At 37.9% G+C, this 12,615-nt stretch overlaps 2 protein-coding genes across 4 annotated transcripts; both read right to left on the bottom strand.

The window, feature by feature from the left end:
- Positions 1-1,702: 1,702 nt before the first annotated feature.
- Positions 1,703-5,841, bottom strand: LOC100255614 (subtilisin-like protease SBT5.3). 2 transcript variants are annotated; one of them, XM_059739893.1, is made up of 11 exons: positions 5,630-5,841; positions 5,422-5,534; positions 5,237-5,334; positions 4,954-5,118; positions 4,457-4,559; positions 3,755-4,277; positions 3,545-3,642; positions 3,199-3,441; positions 2,951-3,062; positions 2,479-2,692; positions 1,703-2,364 (listed from the first exon to the last, which is right to left on the bottom strand). In XM_059739893.1, exons 1-11 carry the CDS (start codon positions 5,711-5,713, stop codon positions 1,820-1,822), a joined length of 2,298 nt encoding a protein of 765 aa, XP_059595876.1. In that variant the 5' UTR covers positions 5,714-5,841; the 3' UTR covers positions 1,703-1,819. The 2 variants fall into 2 exon arrangements, with proteins under 2 accessions (XP_059595876.1, XP_059595877.1); XM_059739894.1 differs by having other exon boundaries at positions 5,422-5,515; positions 5,630-5,840.
- A 2,207-nt stretch (positions 5,842-8,048) lies between these two features.
- On the bottom strand, positions 8,049-12,446 carry LOC100250428 (subtilisin-like protease SBT5.3). Of its 2 annotated transcripts, none has more exons than XM_059739891.1 (11): positions 12,195-12,446; positions 11,987-12,080; positions 11,802-11,899; positions 11,519-11,683; positions 11,022-11,124; positions 10,317-10,839; positions 10,105-10,202; positions 9,545-9,799; positions 9,330-9,441; positions 8,835-9,048; positions 8,049-8,708 (listed from the first exon to the last, which is right to left on the bottom strand). In XM_059739891.1, exons 2-11 carry the CDS (start codon positions 12,043-12,045, stop codon positions 8,158-8,160), a joined length of 2,178 nt encoding a protein of 725 aa, XP_059595874.1. In that variant the 5' UTR covers positions 12,046-12,080; positions 12,195-12,446; the 3' UTR covers positions 8,049-8,157. The 2 variants fall into 2 exon arrangements, with proteins under 2 accessions (XP_059595874.1, XP_059595873.1); XM_059739890.1 differs by having other exon boundaries at positions 11,987-12,099; positions 12,195-12,445.
- Positions 12,447-12,615: the final 169 nt, after the last annotated feature.

Below are 12,615 nucleotides of genomic sequence, written 5' to 3'. Positions count from 1 at the left end.
TCTCGTATTTTTTTTCTTGAAAAGTAATTCACCTTTGACACAAATGTCTTTTACCATTTCAAATATTTACATATAGGTTTTAAAAGAGATTGTTATTTTTATAAGAAAATAATGAAAACATTTTTGTCCAAATATGACCAAAAAATGGATAGAGGTTAAATTTAAAAAATTGGGTTTTCAAAAACCCTTTTAATCAAATAACCCTAGATTTTTTAAGCTTTTCTTTAACCCAAAAAATTTCTCCAAATTGTTTCAATCAATCACATATATATGACTAGCCACCATGTTGGAATATTGAATGAATGCTCTTACCAGTCAAAAACTCATGGTTTATGAGGTAGACATTTTTGTCTACACTCCCTTTTAAATAGACAAGTTCATTGTATACACCTCCAAAGTCATCAATTATTGAAAGTTCACAAAACAATCTAGTTTCCATCTAGCTTAAATATTGATAGAAAAACGGAATATTAATAAATTGAATCGAGCCAATGAGTTCTTCCAAAAATTTTATTAGCCCCACTAGTTGTTATGTCAATGTCTTGCATGGGTCTAGTCTTTGATCCATCAATTTTTATGAATTACAAAATTTGAATTTCAACTATTAAATGATATTGCCAATTCTTGATTACTCCACATTGTTAAATTCACTTTCACTAATTTGTTGTAAAGGTAAAGATGTATTTAGCTTGATGATTATATCCTTTTTAAACTTCTAGGTAATGCAAATTTAAAATTGATCAAGGTTTTCAAAAATTAAGGATGATTAGGAGTGGGAGATTCGAGCTGCGGAGTAGGCAATGATGTTCAAGGACCTTCTCTATGTCATCGGGTTGCTATTCGAGGTGCAGGGAACTCTAGCGGGTGTAACTATATGCTCCTCATCTTTGGTTGCCTGAAGCACTTGTTGCAAAGGATTGTTGCTTCCATTGAGGACATTGTTTCATGGATTGTAGCAATAGAGGCTCATGTTCAATGCATTGATACTACACTCGTAGTTCTGGAGTCTTGGGTTGTTGCATAGCTTGGTCTGAGCACCTATCCATTCCCCTTATGTGCTAGCTTATTGATGATTATTGTTACTAGATATGTAATTTTAAAGGCTTGGAGTTTTTCAAATATAAAAAGTCTTATTATATGGGAAAATAAAGACATTAAGAGAACAATAGCTATATCATCCAAAGTTTGAACCTCCATCTCTCAAACTTTCTATTTTCATTTTTAAGTTACTATTCAAATATCAAAAAGCTTTGGACTTGAAAAGTTTCAATTTTGATAAAAACTTTTGAGCAATCCACTAAAAAACATTTTCTTGTAAGAGTAGATATCCCTGATAAGATAAATCTATGTACCATCTTCTCATGTTTAATAAATTACTTGCAATTGAGACACCATCTCGTGGTGCTAGATAGTTTTTCCATATTATATTTCCTATCACCGTGTGAGATTGATATTAATTACATATACGTTAAATTAATGTACTTTCATTAATTATTTAATAAAAAATTAATAATAAAATTTGAATTTAAGATTAATTCATAGACTACCTAATCATCACCCTTCATGTAGTTCATATATCAAGACTTAAAATTTGCTTCAACCTTTTTAATATATAGAATTTAGGCCTCATCTATATTACAATTCTACTATGGATGGAAGTTTAGAACCTCGTAATATTTAAATGGATGATATTAGATCAAAATGAAGTTCAAGGTCTCTTTTTTATTAATGGTGGGTCCACATGGTAAATATAGATTTATTTTAGGTAATTAGCTTGACATTACAAAAATAATAATAATAATCAAAATCATGGTTATATCTAAAGAGTGGTTGCATTGACCACTATAGGGCTTCTGACGTAGTGTTCTCCATCTGACCATATGAGCCTTCCAAAAACATACTCACCTCCCTTACCATCTCTCTTTGCTTCCAATATCACCTTGAATGTTTTCTCTTCATTAATCTTTTCAAATTTAAGCGTATTGGGCTCCACCTTCACCGATATTCCACTAGGCACCTCAGTTCGAACTGTGTATGTAGCTGGGGTTCCAACATTCTTCAGGGTCCGAGTCACTGTTACCTTGCCTGAGAGACTGGGGACGGTAATTGAGGGGTAGTTTAAATCCAAAAGGCTCATGGGCTTTGATGGGCATTCATATCCCTTGTCCACAAATGTTGAAAGTTGGGTTGCATTGTAGCCAATAGAGCACAGAAAGTTCAAGTAGTCAGTGGTGGTTAAGTCATAGACCAAACCTGGGTCCATTGCACGGCTAGGCCAGAGATGCCCTGCACCATAGCTGAAGGGGTTTGCCTCTCCAAGTGTCTCATTCACCAAAGGTTGTCTCACGTTAGTTCTAGTTCTCGCTGGGATCCATATTGTGGTCAACGTTAAGCATCAGTTGTTCATCTTAATAATATTCTCAAAACAGCATAACTATACAATATATGTACGATGAAAATTTAATATGTGGTACTGACCGGTGGTCATGATTGCAGATCTTAAGGCTGATGGACTCCAATCAGGGTGAATCTTCTTGAGAAGGCCTATTGTTCCAGCAACATGAGGGCAAGACATTGAAGTACCAGATATGATGCTAAAGGGAACACGACGATCATCTGATTGAAGATCTGTAGGCCCCGTTGCTTGTGAGTAAGCCGCTACAATTTGCACTCCGGGTGCAGTGAGGTCAGGCTGTAGATTAAAATCAATATTGTTGGATCTTACATTAATGTTTAAGAAAATTAAGGAAATTGTTTTAGCAACTGACACTCCTTGCCTCAGATTTTGTGGTATGATCGCTGCTAGTAAATTGGGTTTCATGTCAAACACCAACCCTTGATACTAGCAGGGGTTTAGCCTTCCAATGCTGGGGTGGAATAAAAAGGAAACTAAACTGAAGCTCCTCTGAACTACTACTTAATTTATTTGGGACTATAATACGTAACCCACCTTGAGGATTTCTGGAGTGATTGGATTAGGGCCCTGAGACGAAAAAGAAGGCATGATGGGTGCTGCTACTGTACCCACTTCAGTTGCACCACTGATGTAAGCAACAGGGTACCTGAAAGTGGAAACATGAAAAAAAAAAAAAAAAACTTTCCTTAAATACTGAGATGATCATCTAAGAAAATGGATTTTACATGGTATCAGGAAGCTAACAGCCGGAATTAAGCATTTAGGGGCAGAAAGAACATTACTTGGTAGTATGAATGTATAACAAAATTGAAAGACCATCAAATGCAGAGACAGGTGATGTAGGAACAAAGTGGGGCTCAGAAAACGATGTATCGGTGGACAGACGGTCGGAAAGAATCATCCCGATGCCACCTGCCTGAGCAACCACCCAGCTCTTTTCAACATTTTCATTGACTCCAACCAGGCAGTATACAATCTTCCCTTTCACCTTCTTTGGGTCCAGGGATCCAACAGAGCAAACTTGTCTACAACATCCAGAATAAGCAAATGTTACCAGTCATGCCTATAGAGTTGGGATGCCAATTAACAAACTCGACATGGAATTGGATGGAGTATCAGTTTACTTACGCATCACTTGCAGAAGCATTAGCAGCTCTAGCATCTACAGAATACACCAGGGGATAAAACTTCCCGGCTGGTAAAGTATTGGTGTAGAAGCTCCGGCCCTGATTAAAAACAAATCACAAAATTTAAATACAGAAGAATGTACATGCTTATACAGACCATGAAGACTAAAAGAAATGTATTTTCTTAAATTGGTAGAATTAAAGGACTCACCTTGAATTGCTGGTTATTACCCAGCGTGACATTAGAGGGAAAATCCCTATCAATTGTACTAGCAGCAACAGTTATAATCCATGGTGCCATGTTTTTAACACTTCCAGGCGTGGGTCCTTCATTCCCGCCAGCACAGACAACAACAATTCCATTCTGGACAGCATGAAGAGATCCAATTGCGATGCTGTCTAAGAAATAATCGCGAGGTACGAATGCAATTGAAAGGGAGAGGATGTCAACGCCATCATGTATGGCAGCATCAATGGCAGCCAATACATCAACATCATTGCAATCTGGCCAGCAAGACTTGTATGAAGCAACTCGAGCACTAGGAGAGCCGCCCTTTGCAGTTCCGTAGCCTGAACCCAAGAGGTTTGCTCCACCAACAAATCTACCACCAGCTGTGGACAGTGTATGCGTGCCATGCCCACTTGTATCTCGTACAGTTTGGTAGGAAGAATTGAGCGGACTCCCCAACTCTGCTTCAACCCCTTTGTTGAAGTACCTCGCTCCAATCAGCTTCCTAATCATTACAACATTCATTTGATATTTCACACACAAACCAAAAATAAGAAAAATCTGTCATGTTACTCTGCATGTCAAGAAAGTTTCTGCTTTCCCTTCTGATTAGTTACATAAGAAAATTTTGCATATAATGCTTCTTGTGGAGTTGAGGTTGAGAGCAGGTGAAGAGGGAAAAACCTGTTGCACTTAACGTCATCATTGGGCTCACAGTAACCTTTCCACTTTGATGGAATCGGTCCCATTCCTTGGTCATTGAAACTTTCTGATTCAGGCCAAACACCTACCACAACCACCATGGATTTAGAAAACCATTAGGCCAAGGAAAAAGAAAAACCAAAGTTGATTAATGAGGGTGGATTGATTAATTTAAGCCACTAGCTATAAATAATGAAATATACCCCCTTGCTAAAATTTTAAGTCTTTTTCTCTTTAATTAATTTCATTTTATATCAAAGACAAATTTCATTAGTATAAGCTACAGGGAAGTAATTCATATTGATCACATTGTATAAATGCAATAACACTAACTAGCTTGTTGATTCCTCAATCTGTTTCTGATAAGCAAGCTAAGAAATATTTCAAAAAAGTAATGCTACTGAACGGAGTTGACTCATTGAAAGAGTAACTTTTAATATTCTACCATATCTCAAAGCTGGTTAGCAAATCAAGATTACCAGTATCTATGTTGCCAATAATTATATCTTCACCAAATCTCGCCTTAACCCAGATAGAATCTGCAGGAATCTCTCCATTTCTCTCTAGTCCAAGAAACTCCCAAGACCGAGTCGTTTGCAGTTTATGTTTCTGGTTTAAGAAAATAGATACAACTCCTGGCCGCTCTGCATTCAATACACAATATAGAAACATTATGGTGCTTAAAAAGATTGAACCATGGGAAGGAAACGAAGCATAAAGAATGTAAATATCTATAGCTGCTGTTGTGTGTGAGTACTGTACTTGAGAGCTCTGCTGCCTCTTCGTCTTCCAGGTTAGCAGCAAAACCATTTATGTGATGTGTGTAGGAGTAAAAAATTGATTCTTGTGCTTTCTCCTTGCTGCAGCAACAAAAATAGAATGGATCTAAAGCAAATAATATAGTAGCTAGTAGTGTGGGATTGATTAGTAATATCAATGTTTATCACCTGCCCAGGCAAGAACCCAAAAGATCATGATGGGAATCAGTAATTCTGTTGAGATCCATTTCAGAAGTATGTTGAGATCCATGTGAATGGCCACCTAGGTACACCACGTAAGACTGAAGAATAAGGGTACAGAAAAATCAAGTAACAACAGATTAAGACAGGTAGTTAGCCACTTGGAGAATTGAGAGAGATAGAGAATAATGCTTACCCGTTTGAGAGCCAGTGTCGGACACTGCATCACAGAGAAGAGAACGAAAGAGAGAAGGAAAAGAGGAAGATTCATAATCCCCATTTGATTCCCCTAGATCTCTGGGTTTAGAACCTCTGCTATATGTTCTTCAATTAAGATTTAAGGGGGGATCTCTGCTATCCCTTTTAAAGTATTTGCTACCTCAAATTGTATGGATAATTCAATATTAATCTATTTTTATCAAAATGTATAATGGATAGGTAATAATAGTCAATAGGAAGCTTTTGTACACCTCTAGAAAATTTTGCCAAGTACCTTTTCTTTCTTCCAAGCTTAGCCTAAGTCAACAAGATAATAGAAAAATCTTAAATAATCTTATATCCTTATCCCTATCACATGAGTCTTGACATTGACCCTCACCAGCATGTATAACTAAACTAAAATCAGATAAAAATTGTGAATCAGAGAAATTAAATGGATAATTAAGCTCATATTGAAAAGGTATGATATCGATATATGTAATTGATATGCATTCTTGAGGTAGCATGTTCATCACCTTTTTATAAATAAGTTGGAGATTACAGTTCATAAGTTTCTACTATTCTAAAACCGATACCTAGAAAAACCGGCTCCACTTAATGAAAAAAATTTATCAATATGGCTTTACCACTTTGTTGCAGGTGCATCTGATCGAAAATGAAATGAAAGGAAATACTCAACAGGGTCTTTTCATTCCAACAATTTGGCCATCTTTTACATGTTTGGTCATAGTAAAGGATAATGTTGCCTGGCGTTGATTTATAAAGCATGGAAGACTAAAAAAATGTAGAAAAGAGAATGATTCAAAACAGGTGTGCTCTGAAATAGCTTCTGGGATTACAATGGGGCCAGAAGGCTCTCCAAGTGAAGGTCACCGGAAAGTCCCTAGGAGGGAAGGTCCTACTAGAGAACATTTATAATGTTAAAAAATTTGACTCAACTATCAAATGATATCATCAATTCTTGATATCTCCACATTGTGAAACTCGCTTTAATTCATTCGCTGTGTTTAAGGCAGTGTTTAACTTGATGGCGATATCATTTTTAAGCCTCTAGGTAATGCAAAGCTGGTGCCGTATGAAGACTTGAATTGTCAATGGCGTAGCACTGTTGCTTTCGTTATACGTTCCTGTGATTGCTGATGAGGCCCTAGTGTCTCTTCATCCTGCAGGTTCATTGTAGTTGGTCCAAGAATCATCAGAACCAGCCAACTGTGTTGCTGCCTTGAGCCAAAGGCTGCCAGCATTGTACCATGAGTTACTAGGTTCAGCAGCGAGCCAGGCTTGAATGTGCAGTTGTCCTAGTAACATAAATCCTGAAAATTTTTACAGTGAGCCCTGTAGGCTTCATCCTAAAAGGACGAACCATACCTGGCAACTACTTCTACCTTACTTCTTTATTTATTCTATTACGGGTTGGCTTTGACTTGGAGCACGGTTCTCCACATGTTGAGCGCTTTCCCATTATTGATGGGACCTCCGGGTCAAAGCACACACATTGGAAAAATATCTACACAATGAGCTTCCCCAAGGCTGCTTCATACCCTTTGTTGAAGTTCCTCGCTCCAATCAGCTTCCTAATAATTACACAATGAGAAACACCTATAATGAGCATGAGGAAACCTCATAATTCCCATCTACTTCCCCCTGTATCTCTGAGGTTAATTATAACCTCTGCTACATGTTCTTCAAAGGGTCTACTATCCCTTATAAAGGATTTGCTTCCTCAAATTGCTTGGATCATTTATTTATTTTATTTATATGTTTCTGTTAAAAATATATTATGGATAGGTAATACTAGTCAATAGGAAGCTTCTGCTACTGAATTGTCCACATCTAGAAAATTTAATCCAGAACCATTGGATATGCAAATTTGATTTCTTCCATGCTCAACCTAACTCCACATAAAAAAATTACAAAATCCTAAATAGTCTTCATTGATTAAGTAAATATATTCATATACATATCCCTTTCTCCATAGTAACCAATGTCGAGTTGGGCTTTGGCATAGACCCATACCAGTATGTGTGACTAAACTAAAATCAGATAAGAGTTGCAAATTAGAGAAAATGGATAATCAAGGTAATGAAGGAAAAGAGAGTCCTGACTTCTAGTCCCATTCAGCTTCATCAATGTTTTTGTTTCACGGTTCCTGTTCTAATTCTGCTTCTTCAATGTTGTTTTTTTCATCAGTCCTGTTTCATCAGTCTTAGTCCAACTCTGCTTCATCAATGTTACTATTTCATGCAACCATCTCCGGTACTAGTACATTTTGAAACTGGCAATGCAATGAAAATCGTATATTGGCTCTTTGATATCTAGAAATCAGGCCTCACCCATAATACTGTTTTATGGTGGATATGAGTTTATAAGCTCATCGTTTTCCACGTAGATCAAAATGAAATTCAAGTTCTGTCTTTTTTCCTTAACAATGATTCCAAATGGTAAACATAGACCTATTTATGGTACTTACGCTTGATGTTACATAAAGTTCAATCAAAAGCATGGTTACATATGAAGAGTGGTTGCATTGACCACTATAGGGCTTCCGACGAAGTGTTTTCCATCTGACCATATGAGCCTTCCGAAAACATACTCACCTCCCCCATCATCTCTCTTGGCCTCTATTTTCACCTTGAACATTTTCTCTTCATTTATCTTTTCAAATCTCAGTCTCTTAGGTTCCACCTTCACCGATATTCCACTAGGCGCCTTAATTCGAACCGTGTATGTAGCTGGAGTTCCAACATTCTTTAGGGTCCGAGTCACCGTTACCTTTCCTGAGAGACTCGGGACAGTTATTGAGGGGTAGTTTAAATCCCAAGGTCTCATGGGCTTTGATGGGCATTCGTATTTCTTGTCCACAAATGTTGAAAGTTGTGTTGCATTATAGCCAATAGAGCACAGAAAGTTCAAGTAGTCAGTGATGGTTAAGTCATAGACCAAGCCTGGGTCCATTGCACGGTTAGGCGAGAGATGCCCTGCACCATAGTTGAAGGGGTTTCCCTCTGCTAGTGTGCCATTTGCTATAGGTTGTCTCAAATTACTTCTGGTTCTCGCTGGGATCCATATGGTAGTCAATGTTAAGCAACAGTTGTTCATGTTAATAATAATCTTAAAACATCATTACTGTATAACATATGTCTGAATGCGGATCTGATGAAAATTTAACATATGGTACTGACCGGAGGTCATGATTGCAGATCTTATGGCTGATGGGCTCCAATTAGGGTGAATTTTTTTGAGAAGGCCTACAGCTCCAGAAACATGAGGGCATGACATTGAAGTACCAGATAAGATGTTGAAGAGAACACGACGATCATCTGATTGGAGAAATGTAGGCCCCCTTGCTTCTGTGTAAGCAGCTATAATTTGCACTCCGGGTGCGGTGATGTCAGGCTGTAGATGGACATCAAATAATGTTGGATCTTACATTATTGTTAAGAAAATTAAGGAAACGGTTTTAGCAACTGACACTCCTTGCCTCAGATTTTGTGGCATACTTGTGGTATGATCCTTAACTAGTCTAGGTACTTTTTTTCACTCAATGGACAGTTGGGTTTCATGTCAAACACTACTGTTGATACTTGCGGGAGCTTAGTTTTCCAATAGGAGTGAAAGGAAAAAAAAATGCTCCACGGAACAATTAGTTCATTTACATAGAAGAAAGAAAACACCACCTTGAGGATTTCAGGAGTGATCGTATTAGGACCCTGAGAAGAAAAGGAAGCCATGATTGGTGCTGTGACTGTACCCACTTCAGTTGCACCACTGATGTAAGCCACAGGGTATCTGAAAGTGAAGAAAAAAAGAAAAAAAAAATCCTCAAACACTAAGATGGGTCATCTCAGAAAATGGATATTACACGGTGTCAGGAAGTAAATAAGTTCTTTACTTCGTAGTGTGAATGTATAACAAAATGGCAAGACCATCAGCTGCAGAGACTCGTGAAGTGGGAACAAAGTGGGCTTGAGGAATCAAAGTAGCGGTAGTAAGATGGTTAGCAAGAATCATCCCAATGCCACCAGCCTGAGCAACCACCCAGCTCTTCTCAACATTAAGTGCATTGAGACCACTCGGATCAACCAGACAGTATACAATCTTTCCTTTCACCTTCTTTGGGTCCAGGGATCCAACTGAGCAAATTTGTCTACAACACAGACAGAAAGCAAATACAGCAACAGCTAGTCAAACCTGCTCTACAAAGTATGGATTGGTGCTATTTGCTGACTCCCAATTATCAAAATCCTTAGTTTTGTATTTTGTGCAGTTAAAAGGGCCAAGAAGGCTGTTATTACCAGTCCCTTTATGGTGGTAAGATATAGTTGGTTACCAAACAGAGTCTATCTGCATCGAACCAGAAGAATCCGGATGCCTCTAGAATGAGACCTAGGAGTTGGTGATGCCAAGTAACAAGATCAAGATGAAATTTTGATAGGTTGTCAGTTTACTTACGCGTCTCTTGCAGAAGCATTAGCAGCTCTAGCATCTACAGAATATACCAGGGGATAAAACTTCTCGGCTGTTAAACTATTGGTTTTGAAGCTCAGGCCCTGATTCAAAACAAATCACAAAAGCTGAATCAAGAAGAATATAAATGTGGATATACAGACCATGAAAACTAAAAGAAATGTGTTTTCTTAAATTGGTAGAATTAATGGACCAACCTTGAATTGCTTGTTATTACCCAGCATGACATTAGAGGGAAATTCCCTATCAATTGTACTAGCAGCAACAGTTATAATCCATGGTGCCGAATTTGTAACACTCCCAGGCGTGGGCCCAGAATTCCCGCCAGCACAGACAACAACAATTCCATTCTGGACAGCATGAAGAGATCCAATTGCGATGCTGTCTAAGAAATAATCGCGAGATACGAATGCAATTGAAAGGGAGAGGATGTCAACGCCATCATGTATGGCAGCATCAATGGCAGCCAATACATCAACATCATTGCAATCTGGCCAGCAAGACTTGTATGAAGCAACTCGAGCACTAGGAGAGCCGCCCTTTGCAGTTCCGTAGCCTGAACCCAAGAGGTTTGCTCCACCAACAAATCTACCACCAGCTGTGGACAGTGTATGCGTGCCATGCCCACTTGTATCTCGTACAGTTTGGTAGGAAGAATTGAGCGGACTCCCCAACTCTGCTTCAACCCCTTTGTTGAAGTACCTCGCTCCAATCAGCTTCCTAATCATTACAACATTCATTTGATATTTCACACACAAACCAAAAATAAGAAAAATCTATCATGTTACTCTGCATGTCAAGAAAGTTTCTGCTTTCCCTTTTGATTAGTTACATCAGAAAATTTTGCATATAATGCTTCTTGTGGAGTACTTGAGGTGGAGAGCAGGTGAAGAGGGAAAAACCTGTTGCACTTAACGTCATCATTGGGCTCACAGTAACCTTTCCACTTTGATGGAATCGGTCCCATTCCTTGGTCATTGAAACTTTCTGATTCAGGCCAAACACCTACCACAACCACCATGGATTTAGAAAACCATTAGGCCAAGGAAAAAGAAAAACCAAAGTTGATTAATGAGGGTGGATTGATCAATTTAAGCCACTAGCTATAAATAATGAAATATGCCCCCTTGCTAAAATTTTAAGTCTTTTTCTATTTAATTAATTTCATTTTATATCAAAGACAAATTTCATTAGTATAAGCTACAGGGAAGTAATTCATATTGATCACATTGTATAAATGCAATAACACTAACTAGCTTGTTGATTCCTCAATCTGTTTCTGATAAGCAAGCTAAGAAATATTTCAAAAAAGTAATGCTACTGAACGGAGTTGACTCATTGAAAGAGTAACTTTTAATATTCTACCATATCTCAAAGCTGGTTAGCAAATCAAGATTACCAGTATCTATGTTTCCAATAATTATATCTTCGCCAAATCTTGCCTTAACCCAGATAGAATCTGCAGGAATCTCTCCATTTCTCTCTAGTCCAAGAAACTCCCAAGACCGAGTCGTTTGCAGTTTATGTTTCTGGTTTAAGAAAATAGATACAACTCCTGGCCGCTCTGCATTCATAATACAATGTAGAAACATTATGGTGCTTAAAAAGATTGAACTATGGGAAGGAAACGAAGCATAAAGAATGTAAATATCTATAGCTGCTGTTGTGTGTGAGTACTGTACTTGAGAGCTCTGCTGCCTCTTCGTCTTCCAGGTTAGCAGCAAAACCATTTATGTGATGTGTGTAGGAGTAAAAAATTGATTCTTGTGCTTTCTCCTTGCTGCAGCAATAAAAATAGAATGGATCTAAAGCAAATAATATAGTAGCCAGTAGTGTGGGATTGATTAGTAATATCAATGTTTATCACCTGCCCAGGCAAGAACCCAAAAGATCATGATGGGAATCAGTAATTCTGTTGAGATCCATTTCAGAAGTATGTTGAGATCCATGTGAATGGCCACCTAGGTACACCACGTAAGACTGAAGAATACGGGTACAGAAAAATCAAGTAACAACAGATTAAGACAGGTAGTTAGCCACTTAGAGAATTGAGGGAGATAGAGAATAATGCTTACCCGTTTGAGAGCCAGTGTCGGACACTGCATCACAGAGAAGAGAACGAAAGAGAGAAGGAAAAGAGGAAGATTCATAATCCCCATTTGATTCCCCTAGATCTCTGGGTTTAGAACCTCTGCTATATGTTCTTCAATTAAGATTTAAGGGGGGATCTCTGCTATCCCTTTTAAAATATTTGCTACCTCAAATTGTATGCATAATTCAATATTAATCTATTTTTATCAAAATGTATAATGGATAGGTAATAATAGTCAATAGGAAGCTTTTGTACACCTCTAGAAAATTTTTCTAAGTACCTTTTCTTTTCTTTCAAGCTTATCCTAAGTCACAAGATAATAAGAAAATCTTAAATAATCTTATATCCTTACCCTATCACATGGGGGTCTTGACATAGACCCTCACCAGCATGTATAATTAAAC

This window comes from Vitis vinifera, chromosome 10 (genome assembly GCF_030704535.1).
Source record: "Vitis vinifera cultivar Pinot Noir 40024 chromosome 10, ASM3070453v1".
NCBI classification, from domain to species: domain Eukaryota; kingdom Viridiplantae; phylum Streptophyta; class Magnoliopsida; order Vitales; family Vitaceae; genus Vitis; species Vitis vinifera.
This window is presented reverse-complemented; position numbering and strand designations above follow the sequence as displayed.

Excerpts from the sequence above, each read along its gene's own strand:
- LOC100250428 (XM_059739890.1), bottom strand. The coding sequence starts at position 12,278 with ATGGGGATTATGAATCTTCCTCTTTTCCTTCTCTCTTTCGTTCTCTTC. Across the intron at positions 9,800-10,104 it reads AATGCTTCTGCAAGAGACGC|ACAAATTTGCTCAGTTGGAT; the intron begins GTAAGTAAACTG and ends TCTGTGTTGTAG. Across the intron at positions 9,442-9,544 it reads TTATACATTCACACTACGAA|ATACCCTGTGGCTTACATCA; the intron begins GTAAAGAACTTA and ends CTTCACTTTCAG.
- LOC100255614 (XM_059739893.1), bottom strand. The coding sequence starts at position 5,713 with ATGGGGATTATGAATCTTCCTCTTTTCCTTCTCTCTTTCGTTCTCTTC. Across the intron at positions 3,643-3,754 it reads GTAATAACCAGCAATTCAAG|GGCCGGAGCTTCTACACCAA; the intron begins GTGAGTCCTTTA and ends GTTTTTAATCAG. Across the intron at positions 2,693-2,950 it reads TCACTCCAGAAATCCTCAAG|CCTGACCTCACTGCACCCGG; the intron begins GTGGGTTACGTA and ends TTTAATCTACAG.